This window comes from Plutella xylostella, chromosome 17 (assembly GCF_932276165.1).
Source record: "Plutella xylostella chromosome 17, ilPluXylo3.1, whole genome shotgun sequence".
NCBI lineage: Eukaryota > Metazoa > Arthropoda > Insecta > Lepidoptera > Plutellidae > Plutella > Plutella xylostella.
The window spans coordinates 5,426,821-5,449,461 of NC_063997.1; the positions used below are offsets into that span (position 1 = coordinate 5,426,821).

The following is a 22,641-nucleotide window of genomic DNA, read 5'->3' on the forward strand; positions in this document are numbered from 1 at the left end:
ATTATACCTTATTGCACATGATTAAATTTACATACTTACGTACATAGGCGAACTTAATGCTAATAGCATTCTATACTTAAATTCCTCCTGCAGGTTGACTGGTAGAAAATGCTTTTAGCATTAAAGTCGTCGAAATATGTATAATTTGGACAGCTACACAAATTTGCTATTTATCCGTGATTTTATTTGATGAAATACAAATATACTGGCTTATTATTTAACGGTCGAAACGAAATCAAATCAAAATCATTTACTTATTGCAAAGAATGTGGTCACAATAAGCTGGTTTACAATAATCAGTGAAAATCATTGAGACATAATAATAATACTAAAACTACAGCACATTGTCAAATTTAGACATGCAACATTACAAATTAAAATATTATTTAAATTACATTCATATATTTGCTAAGTTTTACAAGAAACACACAGTATTAATAATTATGAGCAGTCATGTTTTCCATTTATAAATTCTTGCACGGTGTAGAAACATTTACAACATAGCCAATTTTTTACTTCTCTGATAAATATGTTCCATCTCATTGTCTTAAATCTAGCAGGTAACTTATTGAACATGCAAGTTAGCATATAGTGGCAATTTTTACCATGCAATGCAGTTTAAACGGCCGGCAGCACCAGATTATTTGGGTACCTAGTGTTGAAATTGAAACTCAGATATTGACCTTTTTTGATAAATAAGTATTTATGTTTTAGAACAAAGCAGACCATCTTCTATCGTAAGCACTACCAATCACTTTTTCAACATCACCAAAGGTTAACAGGTAGAAAATGCTGCTAGTATTAAGTTCGCCTTTGTACCAATTTACTTTGGGCAATAAAGAATTTAATAGTTAATAATAATAATAATAATAAAAAGAACTTTTGATGCACGAAAACTTACAGATTTTTAACGATTTCGATTTGGCACTGGCTGTCATCCCATACATTTTTTAGCTGTCCAATCGGAAATACCAAATTTAATTCAAATCTGTTCAGTTGTTTTGGCGTGAAAGAGTAACAGACAGACAGTCACAGTTACTTTCGCATTTATAATATTATATTTCAAATTCTCACGGGAAAATTTTAATTTAAGGCGCAGTGGAGATCGTAGGCAACAGCTAGTTTTAATAAATTTATATGAACCCAGACTCATAATTTAGAATTGGGTAGAAAGTTTTTTTTAAATGTTACAACATTGAATTTGACGCATGCGTACGCCAGAAATTTTATTGCAATCAGCTGTCAGAAAGAAGATAATCACGTAAAAAACAAAATTATTTGTGTCTTCAGATAATTCCCGTCAACATGGCGGGGCAAAATCCGGGCTCACCGACTGATTTTCAGTATTTTTACGAGGATGAAGTGTATAAAATCAACAATCGTGGTCAAGTTGTGTTCGGCCTGGTGCTTGAAAACTATGAAGCCAACTCCAGTGATCAAGAAAGCGACATTGAAACCCCCATACAAAAAGGCGAAATTCGGGTTGTCTGGCATCCTTCCGGCACCGAAAGAGTGGTGTCTGAAAAGACGGTATGTGTAAAACTTGCAAACTATTACATTGTAGGTATTATCGGCATGTGTAGCCGTTGATGTAACCAAATTATCGATAAATAATCTCCGGGTTATTTATGAGCACAGTAACCTCGTCTCACCTCCATTCCATGCGCAGTCCGGCGAAATTACGAATCGAAATCTGAATCAGGCATGGTCAAGTAGGTTAGTGTGTTCTCATGAAATGATTAGCTGTAAAAGATAAGCCAATTGTGTTTTTCAGCTGCTAACTGTACTAGGGCATTCTTAGTGCTCACTAGTACATGAAAACACCTTTTTAGAGTAACCAGCATGTATTGTCTGTTGAGGGTAGATTTGAATTTAATTCAGTTAACTCAAGATGATAATTTCTTTGTTAAATAGCAAAATTTTAACCATGTTTAGGGTCATTAAACAGATTATTAATCTGTTTAATATTGTAGCAAATGGTACATACATATGCATAAAAGTAAATTATGCTTGTTTTAAAAAATATTAGTAACAGGGGTGTTGAACTTGAATAGCAATGGTCTTGCCCTGTCATAGCTTTTTTCCATTTTCCAAATACAACAATATGGCTTTAATTTGTTATTTTATATTACTTTTAATTTCCCTCCACATAATGAATAGCATGTGGATAAAGTATAGATACATTTATCAAATTGACTCTCTATTTATGACATGAAGGATTTACATGAACAATTCACTGTATTTTTGTTGGCTGGAGTAAAGCTTATGACTTTATCCATTAAGCTTAAATATTTAATTTAATAATGAAGTTGCTAGAATTTATGATTAAAACCTGCATGCTATGTGTGAGTTTTTACACTATTCAATTAGCGGAGGGTAAACAGAAATTTGTATGAATTAGTAGAGTTGCCACCATTGATACACTATTCTATTCTATTCTCTGTGGGGGTGTTAGTACCTGCACCTGACTCTCTCGAGTGGAACCTTTGTACATATCCCCAGGGTCTAAACTGCCTTCCTAAGCTTGGACCATTTCCCACCACGCTGGTCCATTGCGGGTTGGTGGGTTAACATATCTAGATGTGCTAAATCTAGATATGTAGGTTTCCTCACAATGTTTTCCTTCACCGTAAGAGTGATGGTATACATTGTACTTAAATTTAAAGAACTCATTGGTACGCATCAGTGCCAGCATTCAAACCCAAATTACCCAAATCTCTGCCGTGAGAAGCAGGTGTTTACCCGACTGAGCTACCACCACTCTACTGATACACTTCTGCACCATACTAATTTGAAATCACTATTCCCGGTGAAATAATAGAAATAAATACTAGTAGGCCCTCTTATGGTTATGGCCTATTAAAATTAAACATTATTTGCCCTTGTTTGGATCAATTATGATTGTATGTGTACCATTCTATTAAAACACTGCCTGATGTTATCTATGTGGGAAAATTTTTGTAGCCTCCTTCTTACTGAGTCAGGGACAAAAACAAGAGCTTAACTCAGGTTTGTTACTGTGCTGAAAGAAGTGGCCAATCTGACTAGCATCAGTTACAAACTGTCCAAGTGGCTCGCTGTATAAAAACAAGGTGGCATTCATATGTCCCTTCAACAATTGAGGTCTGTCAGTGAAAAACAACACCAGTTCAAAAAATTGTCAGTGCAAAAACAATACCAGTTCCACAGTCTCCATCAGCTTCCATCACCCGCAGGTGGGCCTCGCAGACCGCTCGCTCATGCCGGGCGACGTCGTCCGCCGCCTGATCGCCGGCAAGGACACTCAGCGAGGCTACTGCCGCGACATCGTGATGACGGCCGCGCTGCAGGTGGTGGGCACCAAGCACGTGATCCCGGGCGTGGCCAGCGAGCGCCTGCAGCCGCTGGAGGAGTTCACGCCCGACCTGGCCGTGTGTCTTGAGTCGTGGGTTGGGACTTCCAAGGTATGTGAGGGTGGATGGTGTAGTTTTTTCTATAGGTAGATCCGCAAAGAGTAAAGTGAGGGTAGCGCGACGGCGAGTGCAACGCGATGACAGCGTCGCGCCACGCCTCGAGGGGGTTTGCTGTAGATTCCTCTCCAGGAAGTATGCAGTCGATGGGGCGTGACGGTGACATGATGATAGCGTCGAGTAAATGGCATTTAATTTGTTAAAACTCCGGCACGCTGGCGTCGCGTCGCCGTCTCGCGAGGACACGCAGCGCGACATCGTGATGACGGCGGCGCTGCAGGTGGTGGGCACCAAGCACGTGATCCCGGGCGTGGCCAGCGAGCGCCTGCAGCCGCTGGAGGAGTTCACGCCCGACCTGGCCGTGTGTCTTGAGTCGTGGGTTGGGACTTCCAAGGTATGTGAGGGTGGATGGTGTAGTTTTTTCTATAGGTAGATCCGCAAAGAGTAAAGTGAGGGTAGCGCGACGGCGAGTGCAACGCGATGACAGCGTCGCGCCACGCCTCGAGGGGGTTTGCTGTAGATTCCTCTCCAGGAAGTATGCAGTCGATGGGGCGTGACGGTGACATGATGATAGCGTCGAGTAAATGGCATTTGATTTGTTAAAACTCCGGCACGCTGGCGTCGCGTCGCTGTCTCGCGAGGACACGCAGCGCGACATCGTGATGACGGCGGCGCTGCAGGTGGTGGGCACCAAGCACGTGATCCCGGGCGTGGCCAGCGAGCGCCTGCAGCCGCTGGAGGAGTTCACGCCCGACCTCGCCGTGTGTCTTGAGTCGTGGGTTGGGACGTCCAAGGTATGTGAGGGAACTTAGTACGGAATACACCATCTTAAACGTGAAGAACAGGATTTCATGTTAATAAAGTAGTTTGGGGGTACCCGGTTCTTTTCTCCTGTGAAGGTTTGGGTAGTGGAGTAAGACACGTACCAATGTAAGTGGTTTTGAGCTAACTTTGTGATGAGGTAACAGTAAGCAATCGAAAGCTACATGTAAGTTAAATGGGCTCCATCGGATTTCGTCATAGATTTGTACCTTACCTAAGCTACAATTTAATAAACTTTTGACTTTTTGGACAACCAATATATTCAATCATGCTCCCCATATTTTACATACCTTACATACAACTTCAACCCCTACCCCACAGGCGGTGCACAGCAAACTTCGCCTAGTATCCTCCGACGGCTCCCGCCTCGAATACCCGGACCTCGACAGCTTCCCTCTAGAGGACTACTCCATGCGCCGGCGCCGCACCACCCCATACTCCTCGTCCGAGTTCTACCCGGGTCAGGTGGTCTACGGGCCTCTGGGATCGTTGGATAATGCTAATTGGTTGAATGTGACCAAGGAGATGAAGGCCGCCAGGAAATATAAGATGCATGAGCATAAGGTTGGTTTTTGCTGTCTTTTATCACTTTATATTTATATCACTTGTTGTTTTATGTGTAGATTTTGATGATAAATGCAGGTAACAGAGTGCGGTAGTCGGGAGAAGACAGCAGGACAATGGTTGATGATAATGAACTTATTTCATACAAGTTAGGTGTTCATTCTATTTATTTATTCTATTTATTTATTTATTCATTCTACCTCCTCTTATCACCCACAGTTGGATTAGAAAAGGCCTTGTACATACGCACATCGCTTTACCTAGCCACTGCTACCCCTCATAAATAAACAATTCTTATTCAGCCTATGCCTGCAGGGTATACGCATCTACCATCACGAAGTTAAATGGTGCTGTGCTACACTTATGCAATTTGGTCCGATCGGACCTCTTTGTCGGTGGTCTTCTGAGAGTTTGCCAGTTCTTTTCGCCACCCCTCGACATAGTATTTATAATAATTAATGTGGTAAATACTTTTATTAACATTCCACCTCCACCCGCAGTTCACAGTGGAGGCGGTGGTGACGGAGAGCGTGAGCGTGCACTGGCAGTGCCGCGCGCTCTGCACGCACGCCGCCGACGCGCCGCCGCAGCAGCCCAAGATACTCGTTGAAGGTATGTGCCCTAGGGTCGCTTTTCCTCTGAAGCGGAACATGGTGGAGTGGCCAGCGCAGCAGCCAATAGGATTTGAGGAGCGGAGTTTAGATGCAATTTAATTGGTCGGTTTTTACCTCGCACACTGCTTTTCTGCCTCGCCTCGCTCTGGGGTTCTGCTTGGCAAATATCTGAATATAAATAAGTGTGTGAAGCTTGATGGCCATAGAATTCATTGTACATATTTACTTCTGTATATTGTGCAATAAAAGTATAAATAAATAAATAAATTCACCTTTTGCGAGCTTAGAAAAAAAATCTGTCACAAGCAGCTTATAGATTTTTGGTAACAATAAAAAGTCTGATTTTGTATGAACAATGAACATTTTTACGATTTCAGTTCCTACAGGTATAAGAAATAAATAGCCAAGTTTAGAACTGTTTCTTCACTCACTGAACCAAAGTTTTTTTTCTCTATTGTTTAGTGTTTGAAGCTTGCATTACATTGAGCAAAGTTAGCAACTTGATTGCCAACTTGTTGAAGCAAAGTTACACAATCACTAGAATGAAAAGTCAGCTTATTATAAGTTAAACCCTTTCAATTTGAAATCACAGTGAGTACTTACTAAGTATTGATTTTATATTACGATGTTGGTAATAATATACAGTACTCTTATGTTCAATATAGATGTAAATGATGATATTTGCAAACTGAAACTACATTTTGAACTAACTAATTTGAACTCTGACTTTCGAATAGCTTTGATAGCATACCTATAAAGGTCATGCGAAGTTTCTCAATTTACTCGTGCAACATTTGTTGACACGTGCATCTAAAAATAGCCAGAACAACTCAATATGCTGAAGTTAAAATACTATTTAAGGTAGGGATTAATGCACAAGCCTTTTGTTTTTTTGCTGGATACTAACTTTGTAGTTAAACTACATAGATTACATATAAATTAGGAATTATAAATAAAAAAAAGGAAATATCCAACATACCTTGTTGAGAATGACCACTCCATCCACACTTTTCGTCTTACCATATATACCCTTATTGCTGCACCTGTATCTAAACAACCTGCCCATTATCCCCTCAGGCGAAGACCTGAAAAAGCTGAGTCTGCTGAACGTATTCGAACCCTGCACGCTGCAGGTGGGAGACCGCAACTTCCTCACCATCGGCGCCGACGACACCTTCGTCAGCAAGAAGCAGTGGCGCAAGCAGCAGAGTGAGTAGAGCTTTGTATAAAACAACACTTTATTTATTTACAAACAACTACCCTCTGTAACCATCTGGCAAAACAGCCAATCGTATAGCATAAAGTCACCGGCTTTGCCCCACGCCTTCGCGCCAGGCGTTCACGAGCTCGCGTTCTACTAGTTGACAGAAGAAAAAGAGGCGATCCCTTTTAGTAACGGTTATATGTGCGTTAACCATAAAGAGAGGCAGACTTTAGCTGTTTCGGCAATACCGTCGTGCAAAGTACAAAGCAAATATTTAGCTGTCATTTATTGTGTTTTTGTACGTCTTTCCATTGGTTAAATTTAACCATAAACTTCAATACTGATTATGTATCATTCCTACCAGGCAAGTTCTACCGCAACCACCGCAAGCAGACCCGCCCGACCAAGAAGGAAGCGGCCAAGTCCGAGTCCAACTCGGCCGAGCACGTGCCCTCCCGGCCCAAGAAGCGCGCCGCCGCGCACAGGAAGCTGAAGCAGCAGGATGTGAGTACTTACTTGCATACGTAGCATGGAGCGCAAGATATAGACAACAAGTCGTGTCAAGAGTTTTCCGTTGCGCTCGCTCTCGAGGCTTTGTTAAGCACCGAGAAACGTATAATGTACAACTTAAGGTGTATGAATGGAGAGGCCTCGGGTGACGTATCGACTATCTTATATGAGTCCGGTGCAGCCCGGGGTAGACCACGGCTGATAACATGATATCTTATCTAAATGGCTAATCCTTTCACCACAGTGACAACTCCAGTTCAGCTTATTTACCCCACTCTCTTTTGCCACCACCCACATTCTAATCCCCAATTCTCCCCCCAGCACGACATGGAGATCGACACAATGGAAGAGAAGCCACCCTCCTCCGAGCACGCGCTGCCAGCGGGCGGCAGCTGCCCCAGCATCAAGGTGGACGCCGGCGAGCCCGAGCCCGCGCACGACGACGCCGCCGAGGAGAAGAACGACTCCGGCATCAGGTCAGTGCACTCTCAGCATCACACGGAGATAGGGCTGCTGCCTCTTCATCGGTTCTTGAGGGCACGTTCATAAAGTCAAGGTAGTTTGGCGTATACACAGTCGCGCGCCAATCACAGCGACTAATTGGCGTCTGATTAACCAATAGGATGTCGGTGTAGTGGCTAACAAGCGCACCCTACCAGGTCCTCTACGCTCCTCACTCCTTCGACACCATAAAACGACTTATGGCGCACACCCCTTCTTTTTCAAAGAGATCTACGGGTACGCGTACTAAACTCACTCTATTTGTGTTGGTTATATGGTTGATGGATCAGAGAGAGCTCTTCAATTTGCGTGCTGTAGAGTAGATAATAGTGGGTGGATAAGCATCCGTAGATCGATATCAATATAAAGGATCGCTGGTGTATTTCTTCTACGTACGATTCTCCGCCGTCTATCAGTTGTAAAAGTTTTGTTGTTTTTGTTTCCAGTCCCGAGCCAACAAAGGAAGACAGCTCCCTACTGAATGGCGACAGCAAGTCATCTGAAACCGGTCTCAACGATGACGACTCTGACAACTGGGAAAACACCAGCAGTGAAGGCAGTGACACTGATAGGTATGTGGTCTTTCAAGTGCATATTGCATTAGGTACATAGTCATTCTCTCTTTCACACGGTCGGCTGGCGATTTATTGTGAATTGAGTAGTCGCCGCGCATCTTGCATTTGAAAGATATTGTAACGCTTTATAGGAAGACACATGGAAGGATGGAGTTATGTGTAAGTAACTAGCTTGTCTCCGGTAACTGCCCTAAAATGATTACCCGTAGAGCGTAAAAATTACCATGAAACTCTCAATTCAGCCATTTGTGAGTTTTGCAAAACCTATTAATCAGATATTTATAGTTTTTATGTTATTCTAACCTTCCTTCCACCCCCCAGCGGTGCCACCTGGTCATCCCGCTGCTCCTCCGCCGCCTCGGGCCGCGGCAAGCGGTCGCCGCAGCTCGCCGTGCGCTTACTGCGAGGCAAGCGCCTCAAGCGCACCGTGCGCCGCGCGCCCGCCGCGCCGCCGCCGCGCGTCGGTGACCGTGTCGTCGTCGAGACGCTTCATACTACTAGCCATGCTAATGTGGTCTGGCAGGTGAGTCACTTGCTTATGAAGGTCGATCAGCAAGCACAGAGAAAATCGGACGTTGACCTTTGCATTTATTTACAACCAATCGCAAATCAGTGCCGCCGGCCATCAAGGTAACTGTGCGAGCGTGAGGGCTCTATTATTGTGCGCGTGCAATGCCCGTTTTTCGCTGTGCTTAGTGACCGTGCTTTAGTCCTACATCACTAGATATAGATAGTATAAAACCGAGGCAAGCGCCTCAAGCGCACGGTGCGCCGCGCGCCCGCCATGTGGTCTGGCAGGTGTCACTCGTTTTTAAGTACAGAAGACAAGGAGAGCACAGAGAAAATCGGACGTTGACCTTTGCATTTAGTTACAACCAATCGCAATCTGTGCCGCCAGCCATCAAGGTTACTGATATAAAAAAGCAATGGCCGTTTTTCGCTCTGCTTAGCGACCGTGCTTTAGTATACTACATGACTACATAGTATAAATAAAGCCTAGGCTGGTGCGTACGGTACGCACGTACGGTGTTGGTTGATCGTGGTTAGATGCCTTGAAGAATTTGGAAACAAATATGAAAAGAGAATTAGAAAGCAGAACATTTATTGATCTTTAATAATATTTCGCGTTATTGCAATTCACACCCCTCTATATACACATCTTTGCCAACAGGACGGCACCATAGAGATGGGCATCCCGTCCACGCAGCTGTACCCGATCCACCATCTGGACGGGCAGGAGTGCTTCCCGGGGGACTTCGTCGTCAGCGGCGCCGCCTCCGTCGAGGAGAATAATCACGTAAATATACATCTATACATATGTCTTTATTCATTATTTTGTAATCGATTTTATGTTTACTAACTTTTCGAGGAATGTAGGGGTGCTTTTCAACCAGAGATATGCTTTGCTACGTTGGGGATGTGTTTGACATCCAATCATATTCATTGGTCCATCCATATATCATGTTAATCATGTATCATAGTGCAGGGCCTCGATCACGAGTGCTGTCAACTCAAATCGCTAGCGTAATTCGATAGCAATTTGTATGACAAGTGACGTTGGCGTTGTTCTTTTTACCCGACTGCCGAAGAAGGAGGGTAATGTTTTTACATATGTTTGTGTAGTATCGTGCAACGCTAGCGTATTGCCATGTTAGCCCGTGATAGACACACTGGTGAAAACGGATTTCTCTCACATCATCGTAGCATCTGCAAAGTACATATTTGGTGGAAAGGCACTCTTAGGAGGTATTCATGTCCCTTTGTTGATTCACCAGACCAGATTAGGTTGCCTTCTGTGCGAAATTATGACATGTAATATGATATCGTCCGTTCAATAATAGCGCATTCTACGAAGCCAGCTTCAAAGTAGGATCTTAAATGGTTTACTGCTATATCATACATACAGGGTGCACCGAAATGAGTATAGTGATTTAATAAGTAGATCTATTAAAAAAACGGGTAGGTAAATCTTTTCAATAATGAAATGAACCCAACTGAAGGCAAGTTTGTCTACTTTTTGATTATGATTACTACCACTTCGTTACAGCCTGTATTTGGTTTTTAATATATTTCTGCATTAACAGATTACGCAATTTATGAATTCAGTAAGTGTTGTTATGTGTTAAATGCCTGCTATGTTGTTGTTAAGTATATTATATTTTCTATATCTTAGACATTGTTAATTCGGCTGCCCTTCCTAACTGCTAAGCACTTGTAGGTATCTATCAATTTCCGTGCAAGAGACGTTAAATGGTATACCTCCACAATGACCGCGTGTCAGTGAAACAGATACCTCACTTGAATCGTAGAAAGGCCTTCTTCATGAGTATAATGACCCCTTTTCACTTGGAATAAATATTGGCTGGCGTAGTTATATTATATTTTTATTTTCATTGATTATGTTATACTTTTGTAAGTATTTTATAAAGACTTAAATTAATTATCTGATGTTACTTTGACAATTATTGTTTATTGCATGTAAGTTATAATGTTATGCACGAGTTCTAGTTTAATTATTTACACGAGAATTGCAACTGTTTATCTTGGCGCCCGTATATATATTGAATCAATTCAATATTTTCCCCTCATCAAGTTATAGTTACATTCGTACCTCCTTATTCATAGAAAAGTTACAGAACGTTTTAACTAATAAACTGTTTTGTCCCTCTCTGTGAAAGAATAATTTGTTCTTTGACAGAGAGAGACAAAACAGTTCAACAGCTAAAAAGTTCTGTAACTTTTCTATGAATGAGGGGATTAAATTACATATGGAAACGCCTTATTCAATTGTTCAGATGAACATACAACAGACAAACACTTTTACATTAACACTAGTCGGCGACTGTACAAATCTAATCTCAAATTCTTCATAATCAACAACCCTCCCAAATCGTGCCACAACATTCAATTCTAAATCACAGCAAATCCTAATACTTACAACAAATATTCCAAAACGCCAAACCCTTTTCAACTTACTATACCTTTTACAACACCCTGTATACTATGTGTTCCAGTTGAAGCACCGCGAGTATGGAGTGGTGCAGCGCGTGGACCACCACGGCCGCACCGCCGTCGTGCACTGGCACCGCACCTACACCACCAGCGACCACCCTGTGTAAGTTATCTTTACAGTACCTACTCATCACGTAACTTGACCAGTAAGTGTTGTTCTTTAATGCTCCGAAGTGTACGGCAGTAAAAGACCGAATAAACGACCGGATAAAGCCGTAGGCTAATGATGATGATGAAGTGTTTGGTTTGTTCTCCAATGATACCTACATCTTTTTTAAACCGACTAATGCCATAGGGAGTCAGGCAATGGCGCGTTTGGCAAAGAACAGAAAACTACGCAGAGGTCCTTTTCCTGACCGCCAACAAAGAAGTAGTGGAGTGGCACAAAAACTGTTTCAATTACCTAATAATTAATCTCTCCCGCAGACCCACAATGCTGTACGAGAGCGAAGTGTCCGTGTACGATCTGAAGGACCACCCGGACTTCCAGTACCGGCCCGGCACCGTCGTCATACGCGTCGCCAACTTCACCGGGGAGGACGCCAACTGCACCGCCGGACAGGTCTGTGCCTACCATCTAGCTCACCAGCACCTAACAACACTCATCATCATCATCGTCATCTCAGCCATAGGACATCCACTGCTCAACATAGGCCTCCCTTAATGATTTCCACCTTATCCGATCAGAGACAACCCGCATCCAGTGCTTCCTCGCGGACTTGACTATATCGTCTCACGGGGGGCCGCCCAACATTCACTCGTCTTAAACGGAGGCAAAAATTCATCAGATTCCAGATTAAATATTTATAAGTCCAGCATATTAAATTGTGCTGTCCGAGAAAGCATTATTTAATCCTATTACATATAATCCTAAAAGAACATTGTGTTGCAGGTGATCGATAACTTCCCGTCCGGTCGCGTGAAGGTGTGGTGGGTGGATGGACACACTAGCATGTGCTGGCCACAGGATCTGTACAAGGTAAGATACTACTTTTCTAATCTACTACCACATGGTGGTGTTGTTAGTTCACCTATCATAGAAGGTAGTATGTCATTCATGGTAATGGCACTCAAAAACGTGACTACGTGTTTTATAAAATTTAATTTTAATGTAATAATTGAAAAATTACGTTTCTTGCCACAAATGACTGATAACTCTTGTGGCTTCCTTTTGGAACTACACTAAGAAGAACTCTAAAAGCCATCCTCTTATTACAAATATTAACCAATGCCATTGACTAATAAAAGACAATCTGCCCCAGGTCGGTGAATACGACTCTGAAGACGGCGAGCTGTGGGGCTCCGAGGGCTCGGCTTCAGAGGACTCGTGGGAGACGCAGAGCTCAGCGCACGACGCGGCCGAGCCCCGCCCCGCCGCGCCGCCGCTGCCGCCGCCGCCCGCTGAACCCAGTAAGAATAACTTTATTTATGTTTCTGTAGGGTGATCTAGAATTCATAAGCTTTCTAAAGGTATAAGCCGCTTGTTGATACGATAGATAGAAGCAGAGATATGATAGGTCAAAGATACAGGTTAGTTAGAATCAAAAGACTCGTAGACGGTGAAGAGATCCCCGCCGCCGCTTGCGCTATTTTAATAGAAAAGCTATGATAAAAAGTCAGACAGTAAGGTTAGTTCGATGAGCTGTGGGGCTGCGAGGGCTCCGCTTCAGAAGACTCGTGGGAGACGCAGAGTTCAGCGCACGACGCGGCCGAGCCGCGCCCCGCCGCGCCGCCGCTGCCGCCGCCGCCCGCTGAACCTAGTAATTATAACTTTATTTATGTGTCTGTAGGGTGATCTAGAATTCATAGAAAGAAAGAAAGAAGAAAGAAAGATACATTTATTTGACACACTGAGACAGAATAATAAGACAGAAAAAGAAACAATAACAAAATAACGAGAATACTTAATACAGAACAAACAAACAAAAACCAAACAAACAAATAAAGGATGCTGTCCAGAGTGTCAAAACGGCACCAGCTCAGCATATGCTGTGGACAGTGAGGCCACAGCGCTGGTTTTCAGCTGGCCCTTGAGTTGACCTCAGTCACGAACGCGAAGTTGGTATTATATATATATTAATTATGATGGGTTGTGTTATGTGATGAGATATTAATAATTACATAGGTTATAAGTGTGGAAAGAAATAAATAAATAGTGGGTGAGTCAGTGTTTGTGTAAGGTAGGTATATAGATAAAAAAAATGTAATATGTACAATCTGTATCAAATGTATTAAGTAATAAATATTAAAAACATAAGCTTTCTAAAGGTATAAGCCGCTTGTTGATACGATAGATAGAAGCAGAGATATGATAGGTCAAACATACAGGTTAGTTAGAATCAAAAGACTCGTTGACGGTAATGAGATCCCCGCCGCCGCCGCCGCTTGCGCAATTTTTACCCGACTGCCGAAGGAGTAGGGTAATGTTTTATAAGGAAAGCTATGGTAGAAAAGTCGGTTAATAAGATTAGTTTGATGAGTAGTGAACCCCGAGGGCGGCTGCAGAGCCAGAAGACTCGTTAAAACATGTTAAAAATGCATTCTGTCGGCCGCACTTTAAACAACACTGACCTCCCCACTTCCTTCCAGAACCATCCACGCTGGTGTCACTCGGGGCGGGCGGGAGCTCCGTGCCGCGTCTACTGGAGCCGCGCGTGGCGGCGCACATCGAGCGCGGCCGCGTGGCCATGCGCCGCCTGGAGGACATGTTCGCCAAGTACCCTGCACTACAGAGCCAGGAGGTGAGTGTTCTAGAACCATCCACGCTGGTGTCTCTCGGGGCGGGCGGGAGCTCCGTGCCGCGTCTACTGGAGCCGCGCGTGGCGGCGCACATCGAGCGCGGCCGCGTGGCCATGCGCCGCCTGGAGGACATGTTCGCCAAGTACCCCGCACTACAGAGCCAGGAGGTGAGTGTTCTAGAACCATCCACGCTGGTGTCTCAAGGAGTGAGTTGGAGGTTCACGGGAGTTGACCAAAATAACGGCCTTATGCAGCCCAGAATGCAGCTGTATTTTGTTTGTTTTTAATGAACACCTAACTCTGAAAAATAAACAGTTATTTCGTCTATGCCGCGATGCAGCCAAGCTCCACAAATATAAATACGTGTGGATTAAGCACGCCACAATACTTGTTCGGGAGACTGATACCTCACCTTCAATTGCGATCAAAACGGAAAAAGACATTGCTAAAATTCGCTCTAAAAACTAATGTGTACTACGTAATTTTATATAACAGATATTTTTGTATAGTTATGCTGTTTGTTATGTTTAAGCTACTGGGTATAATTAATATTGTAACATTTATTTTATATCCTGAATCTATCTTTATTTACAAACTACTTCTGGGTTTGATATATAGTAGTAAATATTACTGTAAATTTGGATGCGAGTGCACTGTGTTTCAACTTTTCATGTTTCAGTTATACCTACTATTCTCCAAGCGCATGGGTCCTATCGATGGTGAAATTGGATCTGGTACTTACACAATAATTTATCTTAGTAACCTATTTCTATTTTTGTACTAAATTATAAAAATGGATGATAAACTGACTATTTATTACCAGAACTGTGGTGGGTTTCGTACTAAGCTCAATACGCTATACTTTAATATCCTCTCAAATAACTATGATATTATTGTTTTAACCGAGACTTGGCTCGTACCACATATTTCAGATAATGAATTTATTGATCAACGCTATACTGTTTTTAGATGTGACCGTGATCGTGTTTTGACAGGTAAAAAGGACGGCGGTGGCGTACTTATTGCAGTGTTACGTAATCTTCAACCATCTGTCATTATATCCTCGTTATCTCCTAATATTAGTGAGTGTCTAATTGTTCAATTGCCTAGCTCAACCCCTAAAAAATATAATCTAATTTGTGTATCATACATCCCACCGAAAACCCCCGAAGCAGCTTATAACATGTTACTCGACAAGCTGGAGTTAGAATTGGGTAGGCTAGACTTTGATAGTATTATACTAATAGGAGACTTTAACCTGCCCTCACTAAAGTGGAGTGTTAATAATACTCACATGGAATGTTTAACATCCGGCGGCCCTTCCCCCGGTCGCCATCTTGTCGACCTTTTATCAAGAATGAATATTAAGCAATATAATTCGATTTTTAACTCAACTGGTGGAATACTGGACTTGGCTTTATCGAATACCGAGTGTGAAGTTTATAAACCGAATATTCCGCTTTTGCCAGAGGGTAAGTTCCATCCATCATTCTATTTAATAGTAAAGTTTAACGCTCCCTCACCACCACTAAAACAAAGTAATTCTTTAACTAAGTTTAATTTTTATAAAGCAAATTATGACAAACTTAACTCTAGTATTTTGGAAATGTCCTGGTCGTCCCTTCTAAATCATCTTTCTGCAGAGGAAGCGTTAAATGTTTTCTACGAAAAAGTATTCGAAATAATTAAATTAAACGTTCCTCTCTGTAGTTCCAAAACACGGAACTTCCCGGTCTGGTTCTCGAAATCTTTAATCCATATTCATAAAAACAAAAGTAGATACTGGTTAAAGTGGAAGAAATACAGTAATATTTCTGACTATGAAATTTTTTCTCTGTACAGGAAAAGATTTAAGAACGAATGTGAAAAATGTTTTAATAAATATATTATAAGCGTGGAGGATAGTATACAGTTGTGTATGCCAACAAGTTCTGGTCGTATGTTTCTAACCGTAAACATAAGTCTGGGATACCCTCACAAGTTAAACTTAACAATAAAGTGGTAAATGATCCTGTATCGATCTGCAATATGTTTTCATCATTTTTCAAATCAGTCTATGAACCAAGTTCACTTGATACCAGCTCCTGGCAACCCCCTTCTGTTCTCTCTGATAGCGATGTTCATCTCAGTGATATCCATTTATCTCTGCAAAAGATTCAATATGAATTAAAGTATTTAGATGCTAATAAGGGACCTGGTCCAGATGGCCTCCCTGCCATATTCCTAAAGAATACTTCTGGAAGCGTCTGCACTCCTCTTTACATTATTTACAACAAATGCTTGAGGGAGGGAACCTGCCCGGCTTTGTGGAAAATGTCGAACATTGTTCCCGTGCATAAGAGTGGTAGCAGAAGTGAAGTAGATAAATATCGACCTATATCTATCATGTCAGCCTTGTCAAAGCTCCTGGAAAGACTCATACATTCTGTAATCTATCCGGCTCTCCATAAGATCATACTGCCCGAACAGCATGGTTTCGTCAAAAAGCGTTCAACAACTACTAACCTTATGTTATTTACTTCGTTTATTTTTGAAAGTATCGATAATCGAGAGCAGGTGGATGCTGTTTATACGGATTTTCAGAAGGCCTTTGATAAGGTTGACCATGTTCTCCTTCTAAATAAGCTAGCGTATAACGGAATTAGAGGTAATCTTCTACGATGGTTCTGCTCATATATCTCGAATCGAAGCCAGAGAGTTGTGGTCAACGGATTTGCCTCCAATTCTGTACGAGTAACATCAGGAGTTCCCCAGGGCTCTATCTTAGGGCCGTTACTCTTCGTAATTTTTATAAATGATATAAAAAAATGTTTCCTAAATACGAAATTCTTACTGTATGCGGATGACCTTAAAATTTATAAAACAATTCACAGCATTGCAGACTGCAATCTGTTTCAAGATGATCTCGACCGCTTTTCTAATTATTGCATCACAAATAAATTACATCTTAGCCTTTCTAAGTGTAATACAATAATATTTACCAAAAATAAAAATATAACTCGCTTCACTTACACTCTCTGTGAGGCCCCCTTGCGAGAAGTTACTACGGTGCGCGATCTGGGTGTTACCCTTGACTCTAAATTTAAACTCGACCAGCATATAGAACAAATCGTCAGTAAGGCCTTCCAAATGTATGGTTTTGTCATGAGAGCAGCTGTAGACTTTAAGCGACCTTCAACATGCCTACATCTTTATAAAACAATTATTAGACCACAACTTGAATACGCTGTGCCCATTTGGAATCCTTACTTCAAAAAATATATAAATATGATTGAAAGAGTTCAGCGTAAATTCCTTCGTTCAGTACACTTTAAATTTTTCAAATTCTCCCTCAGTTATCCTCAGTTACTAGAAAAATACAAAATTCTCTCTCTTCAGTCCCGACGCCAACTTTTGGAAGCCATGACTTTGTACGGAATCTGCCACAACAAATTTGATTGCAATCAGTTAACTAACAGTCTATGCTACTTAGTACCAAGAACCGTTCACCGTCGTGCTGTGCGCGTGCGACGATTGTTTGCCATGAGGACCAATCGCACCATTTCTGGTTCACGATCTCCCCTGTATCGCCTGGTTGAAACCTATAATGGAACTTTTGTGGACGTGGATATTTTTGCCCCTTCACCATCCTGCTTTAAAAACCATTGCACTCGTGTACTTATTTCTAATCAACAGTGTTTGTAAATGATTTCTTGTTCTCTTTCTTCTTGTTCTTGTTCTGATGTTTACACAAAATCCACATTATGCTTATAAATAGTGATTTATTTTTATTTTATTCACTGTTTGTATGTGTGTGTTTATTTGGTTTTGTATTTACTGATTTATGTTTAATGCTATCCTAAGTATATTCTTATAGCGTATCCTCTTTTATAAATATTGATTCTTTGTAACCTGTGGACATTGTCGTGGGTTGTACATTTATGTAAGTTTTTAAATTTAACACAATGTATTACACTTTAATGTATAACTGTTTATTGTCCCTAATAAAGTAAAATAAAATAAATAAATAAAAGTATTATCATTCATTTATAGCCCAATAGAGTCGTTCTACACTAGTTGTTACAATAAAATGTCTGTAAATAGTTTGTTCCAGCTCGCTAATTAATTTAGTAACTGTTTATCTTTACAGATTATGCGCAAACTGCTCAACTTGTATAAAGACTGCCGCTTCCTAGACCGTCTGATGGGCACTTCATTCTTCCACGAGGATCACTTTTTGGTAAGTAACCACATTTAAATACGCTATATTTTCAGCTTTATCAACCTGCTTTATTAACACATTTACGAGATCCTTAAAAGGTTGGACCCTTAATTCTTCCCAAAGTCCCTACTCTACAGGGTGTTACAAAAAGGGTATACTAATTCTGATTTCGATTTCGTTTCGGCCTTAGATATACCATGCTGCACATGTAGGTTTCGGTTTAGTATACCCTTTTTACAACACACTGTAGATCTTCAGCCAATGGAAACTAACCTCTATTTCTTGTGCCACAGGGTCTGCTAGAGCGCGTGCGCGAGCGCGGCGCCAGCACGCCCAGCGCGGGCGAGCGGCGCGTGCACGAGCAGCTCACCCGCCTGTTCACTCCCACCGAGGAGGGGCCCGGTAAGCTGTTGCTACTCACGTGTCTACCACAGGGTCTGCTAGACAGCACGAGCAGCTCACCCGCCTGTTCACCCCCACCGAGAAGGGGCCCGGTAAGCTGTTGCTACTCACGTGTCTACCACAGGGTCTGCTAGACAGCACGAGCAGCTCACCCGCCTGTTCACTCCCACCGAGGAGGGGCCCGGTAAGCTGTAATAATAATAAACATGTGGGGACATCTCACACACGGCCATCCGACCCCAAACTAGGCAGAAACTGTATTATGGGCGTCGCACAGCTGATATATGTACATAAATACATAGATACATGTTAAATAGATAAACGACAACCAGACAGAAGGCAAACACAAATGCTCTTCACACAAATGTTTGCCCTGAGCGAGATTCGAACCCGCGGTCCCAAGCTTCGGCGGCAGCTTGACTACCGCCTTAGCTACGGTGCCGTCAACAGCTATTTTACAACCTGCTTTTCGCTGTACATTGGCGTTACTGTTGTTGTGTTAAACTATACTTATAAATTTATGGACTTTTAGTCTAATCTAATAAATGATTTGAAATTGTACAAGTGTGTACCTTTTTTGTACTCACGTCGAGATGATACGATAGGTCCCGACCGTATCGCCGTTTTTGAACAAGTACGATGAACACTCGGCTACGATTCCTCAATATGTATAATTATTTTCCTTTACAGACAAGGAGCCGGACTTCTCGAAGGTCCCCGACAGTGCGGACGTGGAGGACACGATGCTCATCGATAACGAAGACAATAAAGCGGCCCCCGTCGCCGAGCCCAACACTGAGCCTATGGAGGTAAAAGTTAGTTCATTTCACTTGTGATTTCATTGGTGATTTTTTTGTAGATTTAGTAAATTATAATAGTGATTTCCCGTAAATGAAACAAGTTTTCGATTTCTTCTGTTTTTATCTCTATAAGCATAACTATTACTAAGATTCCGATTTGCGGTCATGAAGCTTGAAGCTAGACCGCGTACTTACTACAAAAGTACACGCTCGCACTTCTGGATGGTTTTTAAATATATAATTTATTTTGCTTCCATGATTACTTTAATAAATCTATTCTCTATAAAATTTATAAATCCTCTTTCGTCCATCGCTGCTCGGGAGCAGACGTGCGGCCAGTTTAACTTACAAAAATCAAATTTAACGCCACGTGAATTCAACCCCTAAATTAACCAGTGTAAAGCTTAATTTCTATCAACAAACAAAAAGGCGCATCGGCCTGATTACTTCTGTGCACGGCGACCAGCGGCCGGCAGACCCGCGCCCGCGCCCCTCCTCACCGGACAAAAGAGTTACGCGCACCGAGAGCACTGCAACGAAACTGCTATTTGTGCGACTCACGCGCATGCCTACACTTCGTGTCTAGAGCACTGCGCCGAATCAACTTCTACGAGTTATCTACCTACGGAAGGTGAAGAGGTACACTATATCAATTTAATTTCCTTGTACTACGCCTACATTAAAATGGAACACTCTGCAAGTAAATCACTCTCTACTTCAAATATAAATTTGATCGGTGAAGGAGATACAACTCCTACTGGATATGTTACTAATAGGATCATTAAAAGAAAACGCAGCGAAGACAAATCTCTAGACTTTGAGAACTTCAAAGAGGAGATGAAAGAAATTATTAAATCTTTTATGGTGAAGCAAGAAAGCGAATCAAAGACCGTCAGTTCATCGATCAAGGATATTCGTCAGACGGTGATAAATATAGAAAGCTCATTGACATTTCTGAGTGCCCAAAATGAAGATTTAAAAAAGAAACTCGATACTTTAGAGATAGAGAGAAGAAAGGATCGGGACTATATCTCAATTTTGGAGGATAGGCTTGAGGACTCGTTAAGACAAAATCGAAAAACATGCATTGAAATAAAAAATGTACCTAACAAAGAAAATGAGACGAAAGAGGATCTTCTTCAACTAACGTCAGAACTGTCAAAAACTGTAAAGTGTGAAGACTTCTCAAAAAATGCCGTCAAGGACATTTACAGAATAAAAACAAAAGAAAAGTCAAAAAACATAATCGTAGAACTCACCTCAACAATGATAAAGACAGATCTGATTGCTGCCTGTAAGAGCTATAACTACAAAAACAAGTCTGATAAATTATGTGCCAAACATCTGGGTTTTAAAGAAAAGGGTGAGACGCCGATTTACGTCTCAGAGCAGCTGACGCCCAAGGCGGCTCGTCTGTACTTTCTAGCTCGGGATCTCTCAAGAACGCAATCCTACAAGTTTTGCTGGACATCCTTCGGCAAAGTTTTTGTCAGAAAAGATGAAAAAACGCCCGTTATTCCTATCGTTAGTGAAGCCCAGATTCAAAAACTGTACCCTAAATGACTAGACATATTAAGAAAATGTTTGCTACTGACTATCTTACAACTTGCCTCTATCAACTATGTCAAAACACAAACATACAATGTAACACACACACCAAAATTACACACAAACTTACAGTCAAAACACTCCGTCGTATACTCACACACAATAACACACCACCTTTTACACTCACAGTACATAAAATCCATCAGTAAATTGCCTGTTTACTTTCCCACCAACATATACCATATTTACATACTCATAAATAACTCAATAAAGTGTCAGTTGATCAAGAAAACACAAAAAAATACAATGACTTCCCCTTTAAACAGCAACAAACTAAAAACTACTCTTGTCCATGGCTAGCCCGCTACTTAATTTAAATGAAATAGACCAAATTGAAATAGCTCGGAGTATTCAGTGCAACATAGAGGATCTTACGCAAAGAATATCTATCAAAGAGAATGATCTAAATATACTATGTCAGAATATAAGAAGTATTTATGCAAACATCGATGAAATAAGTTTAAGTTTAAATATTCTAAGCGCTACACCAGACTTAATCATTCTAACCGAATGCCGTCTGGACTCTGACAAACCTACTCCATCTTTGAAAGGTTATATTACTTATGAAACCACCCGCCACCTTAATCAAAATGACGGTGTTGTCGTATATATAAAAAATAATATTATTGTAATAAATATAAAAGAAATCAACCTGGAACATGCATCATGTATTCAGATTGATACATATAACTCTGTCATTCTTGGAATATACCGCTCCCCATCAAACAAAAATGCTGATAATTTCATACATTCTCTGGATTCACATCTAAAATCTCTTAAGTTCAACAAAAACATAATTATTACAGGTGACATAAATATTAATCTAATTCCAAAAGAAAACGAACAAACCTATGACAGTAAAAATAGAGATAGTTATCTTGACATGCTCTCTTTTCACGGTATAATGGCAGGTCACAACTACCCAACAAGATATGGAAACTGCTTAGATCACTTTATGCTAAGAATTGAAAAGAGAATCATATCTGCACATATAGCTATTTTAAATACTACAATAACCGATCATTCAATGATATTTCTTAACTTATCTCAAAATATTTTAAAAAACAGATGTAATAAAATTAAAACTGTAACAGATTTTAACAAGGCACTTAATACTCTCGCTGAAAAAAACTTACCAGAACTACTATACTGTAACGACCCAAACTCTGTTATAGAACAACTAGTAGCTAAACTCACTCAATCTTTGCGTGAAAGCACCACAACTCTTAAAGTTTCTAAAAAGAACAGAATAATAAAACCATGGATCACACCAGGCATATTGAGATGCATCAGACATAGGAACACTTTACAAAAAAACCTACATAAAGAACCACACAACGAAATCCTAAAAATAAGTTATAAAAGATATCGCAACTATTGCAACAATTTAATAAAAAAATTAAAACGAAACTATGACAGGAACCAACTACAAAATTCAACCAAAAACAATAAATTACTCTGGAAAAGCATTAAATCAATTTCAAATTTAAATAAAGTTAAAACAGAAAGTAAAAAGTTACTAAACATAAAATCAACTCCGTCTGAGTCAGTCAACTACGTGAATGATTATTTCGCAAACATTGGAAAAAAACTAGCCGAAGATATTGTTTCTACATGTAAGGAGAATACACCACCAACTT

The 22,641-nt window shown here is 41.1% G+C and overlaps 1 protein-coding gene across 1 annotated transcript in view; it reads left to right on the forward strand.

Moving 5' to 3' along the window:
- Positions 1-1,213: 1,213 nt before the first annotated feature.
- The window catches only part of LOC105383164 ((E3-independent) E2 ubiquitin-conjugating enzyme), a 31,808-nt gene continuing 10,380 nt past the window's right edge, over positions 1,214-22,641 (forward strand). The window contains exons 1-20 of the mRNA XM_048626892.1: positions 1,214-1,530; positions 3,216-3,460; positions 3,768-3,843; positions 4,091-4,243; positions 4,593-4,835; positions 5,336-5,447; positions 6,527-6,658; positions 7,018-7,157; positions 7,485-7,639; positions 8,111-8,236; positions 8,561-8,762; positions 9,411-9,536; positions 11,254-11,354; positions 11,678-11,813; positions 12,144-12,230; positions 12,514-12,661; positions 13,841-14,157; positions 18,120-18,209; positions 18,485-18,593; positions 19,284-19,402. Of these exons, the coding sequence (XP_048482849.1) occupies positions 1,306-1,530; positions 3,216-3,460; positions 3,768-3,843; positions 4,091-4,243; positions 4,593-4,835; positions 5,336-5,447; positions 6,527-6,658; positions 7,018-7,157; positions 7,485-7,639; positions 8,111-8,236; positions 8,561-8,762; positions 9,411-9,536; positions 11,254-11,354; positions 11,678-11,813; positions 12,144-12,230; positions 12,514-12,661; positions 13,841-14,157; positions 18,120-18,209; positions 18,485-18,593; positions 19,284-19,402 (3,042 nt within the window). The 5' untranslated portion in view covers positions 1,214-1,305. The remainder of the gene's footprint in view (positions 1,531-3,215; positions 3,461-3,767; positions 3,844-4,090; positions 4,244-4,592; positions 4,836-5,335; positions 5,448-6,526; positions 6,659-7,017; positions 7,158-7,484; positions 7,640-8,110; positions 8,237-8,560; positions 8,763-9,410; positions 9,537-11,253; positions 11,355-11,677; positions 11,814-12,143; positions 12,231-12,513; positions 12,662-13,840; positions 14,158-18,119; positions 18,210-18,484; positions 18,594-19,283; positions 19,403-22,641) is intronic.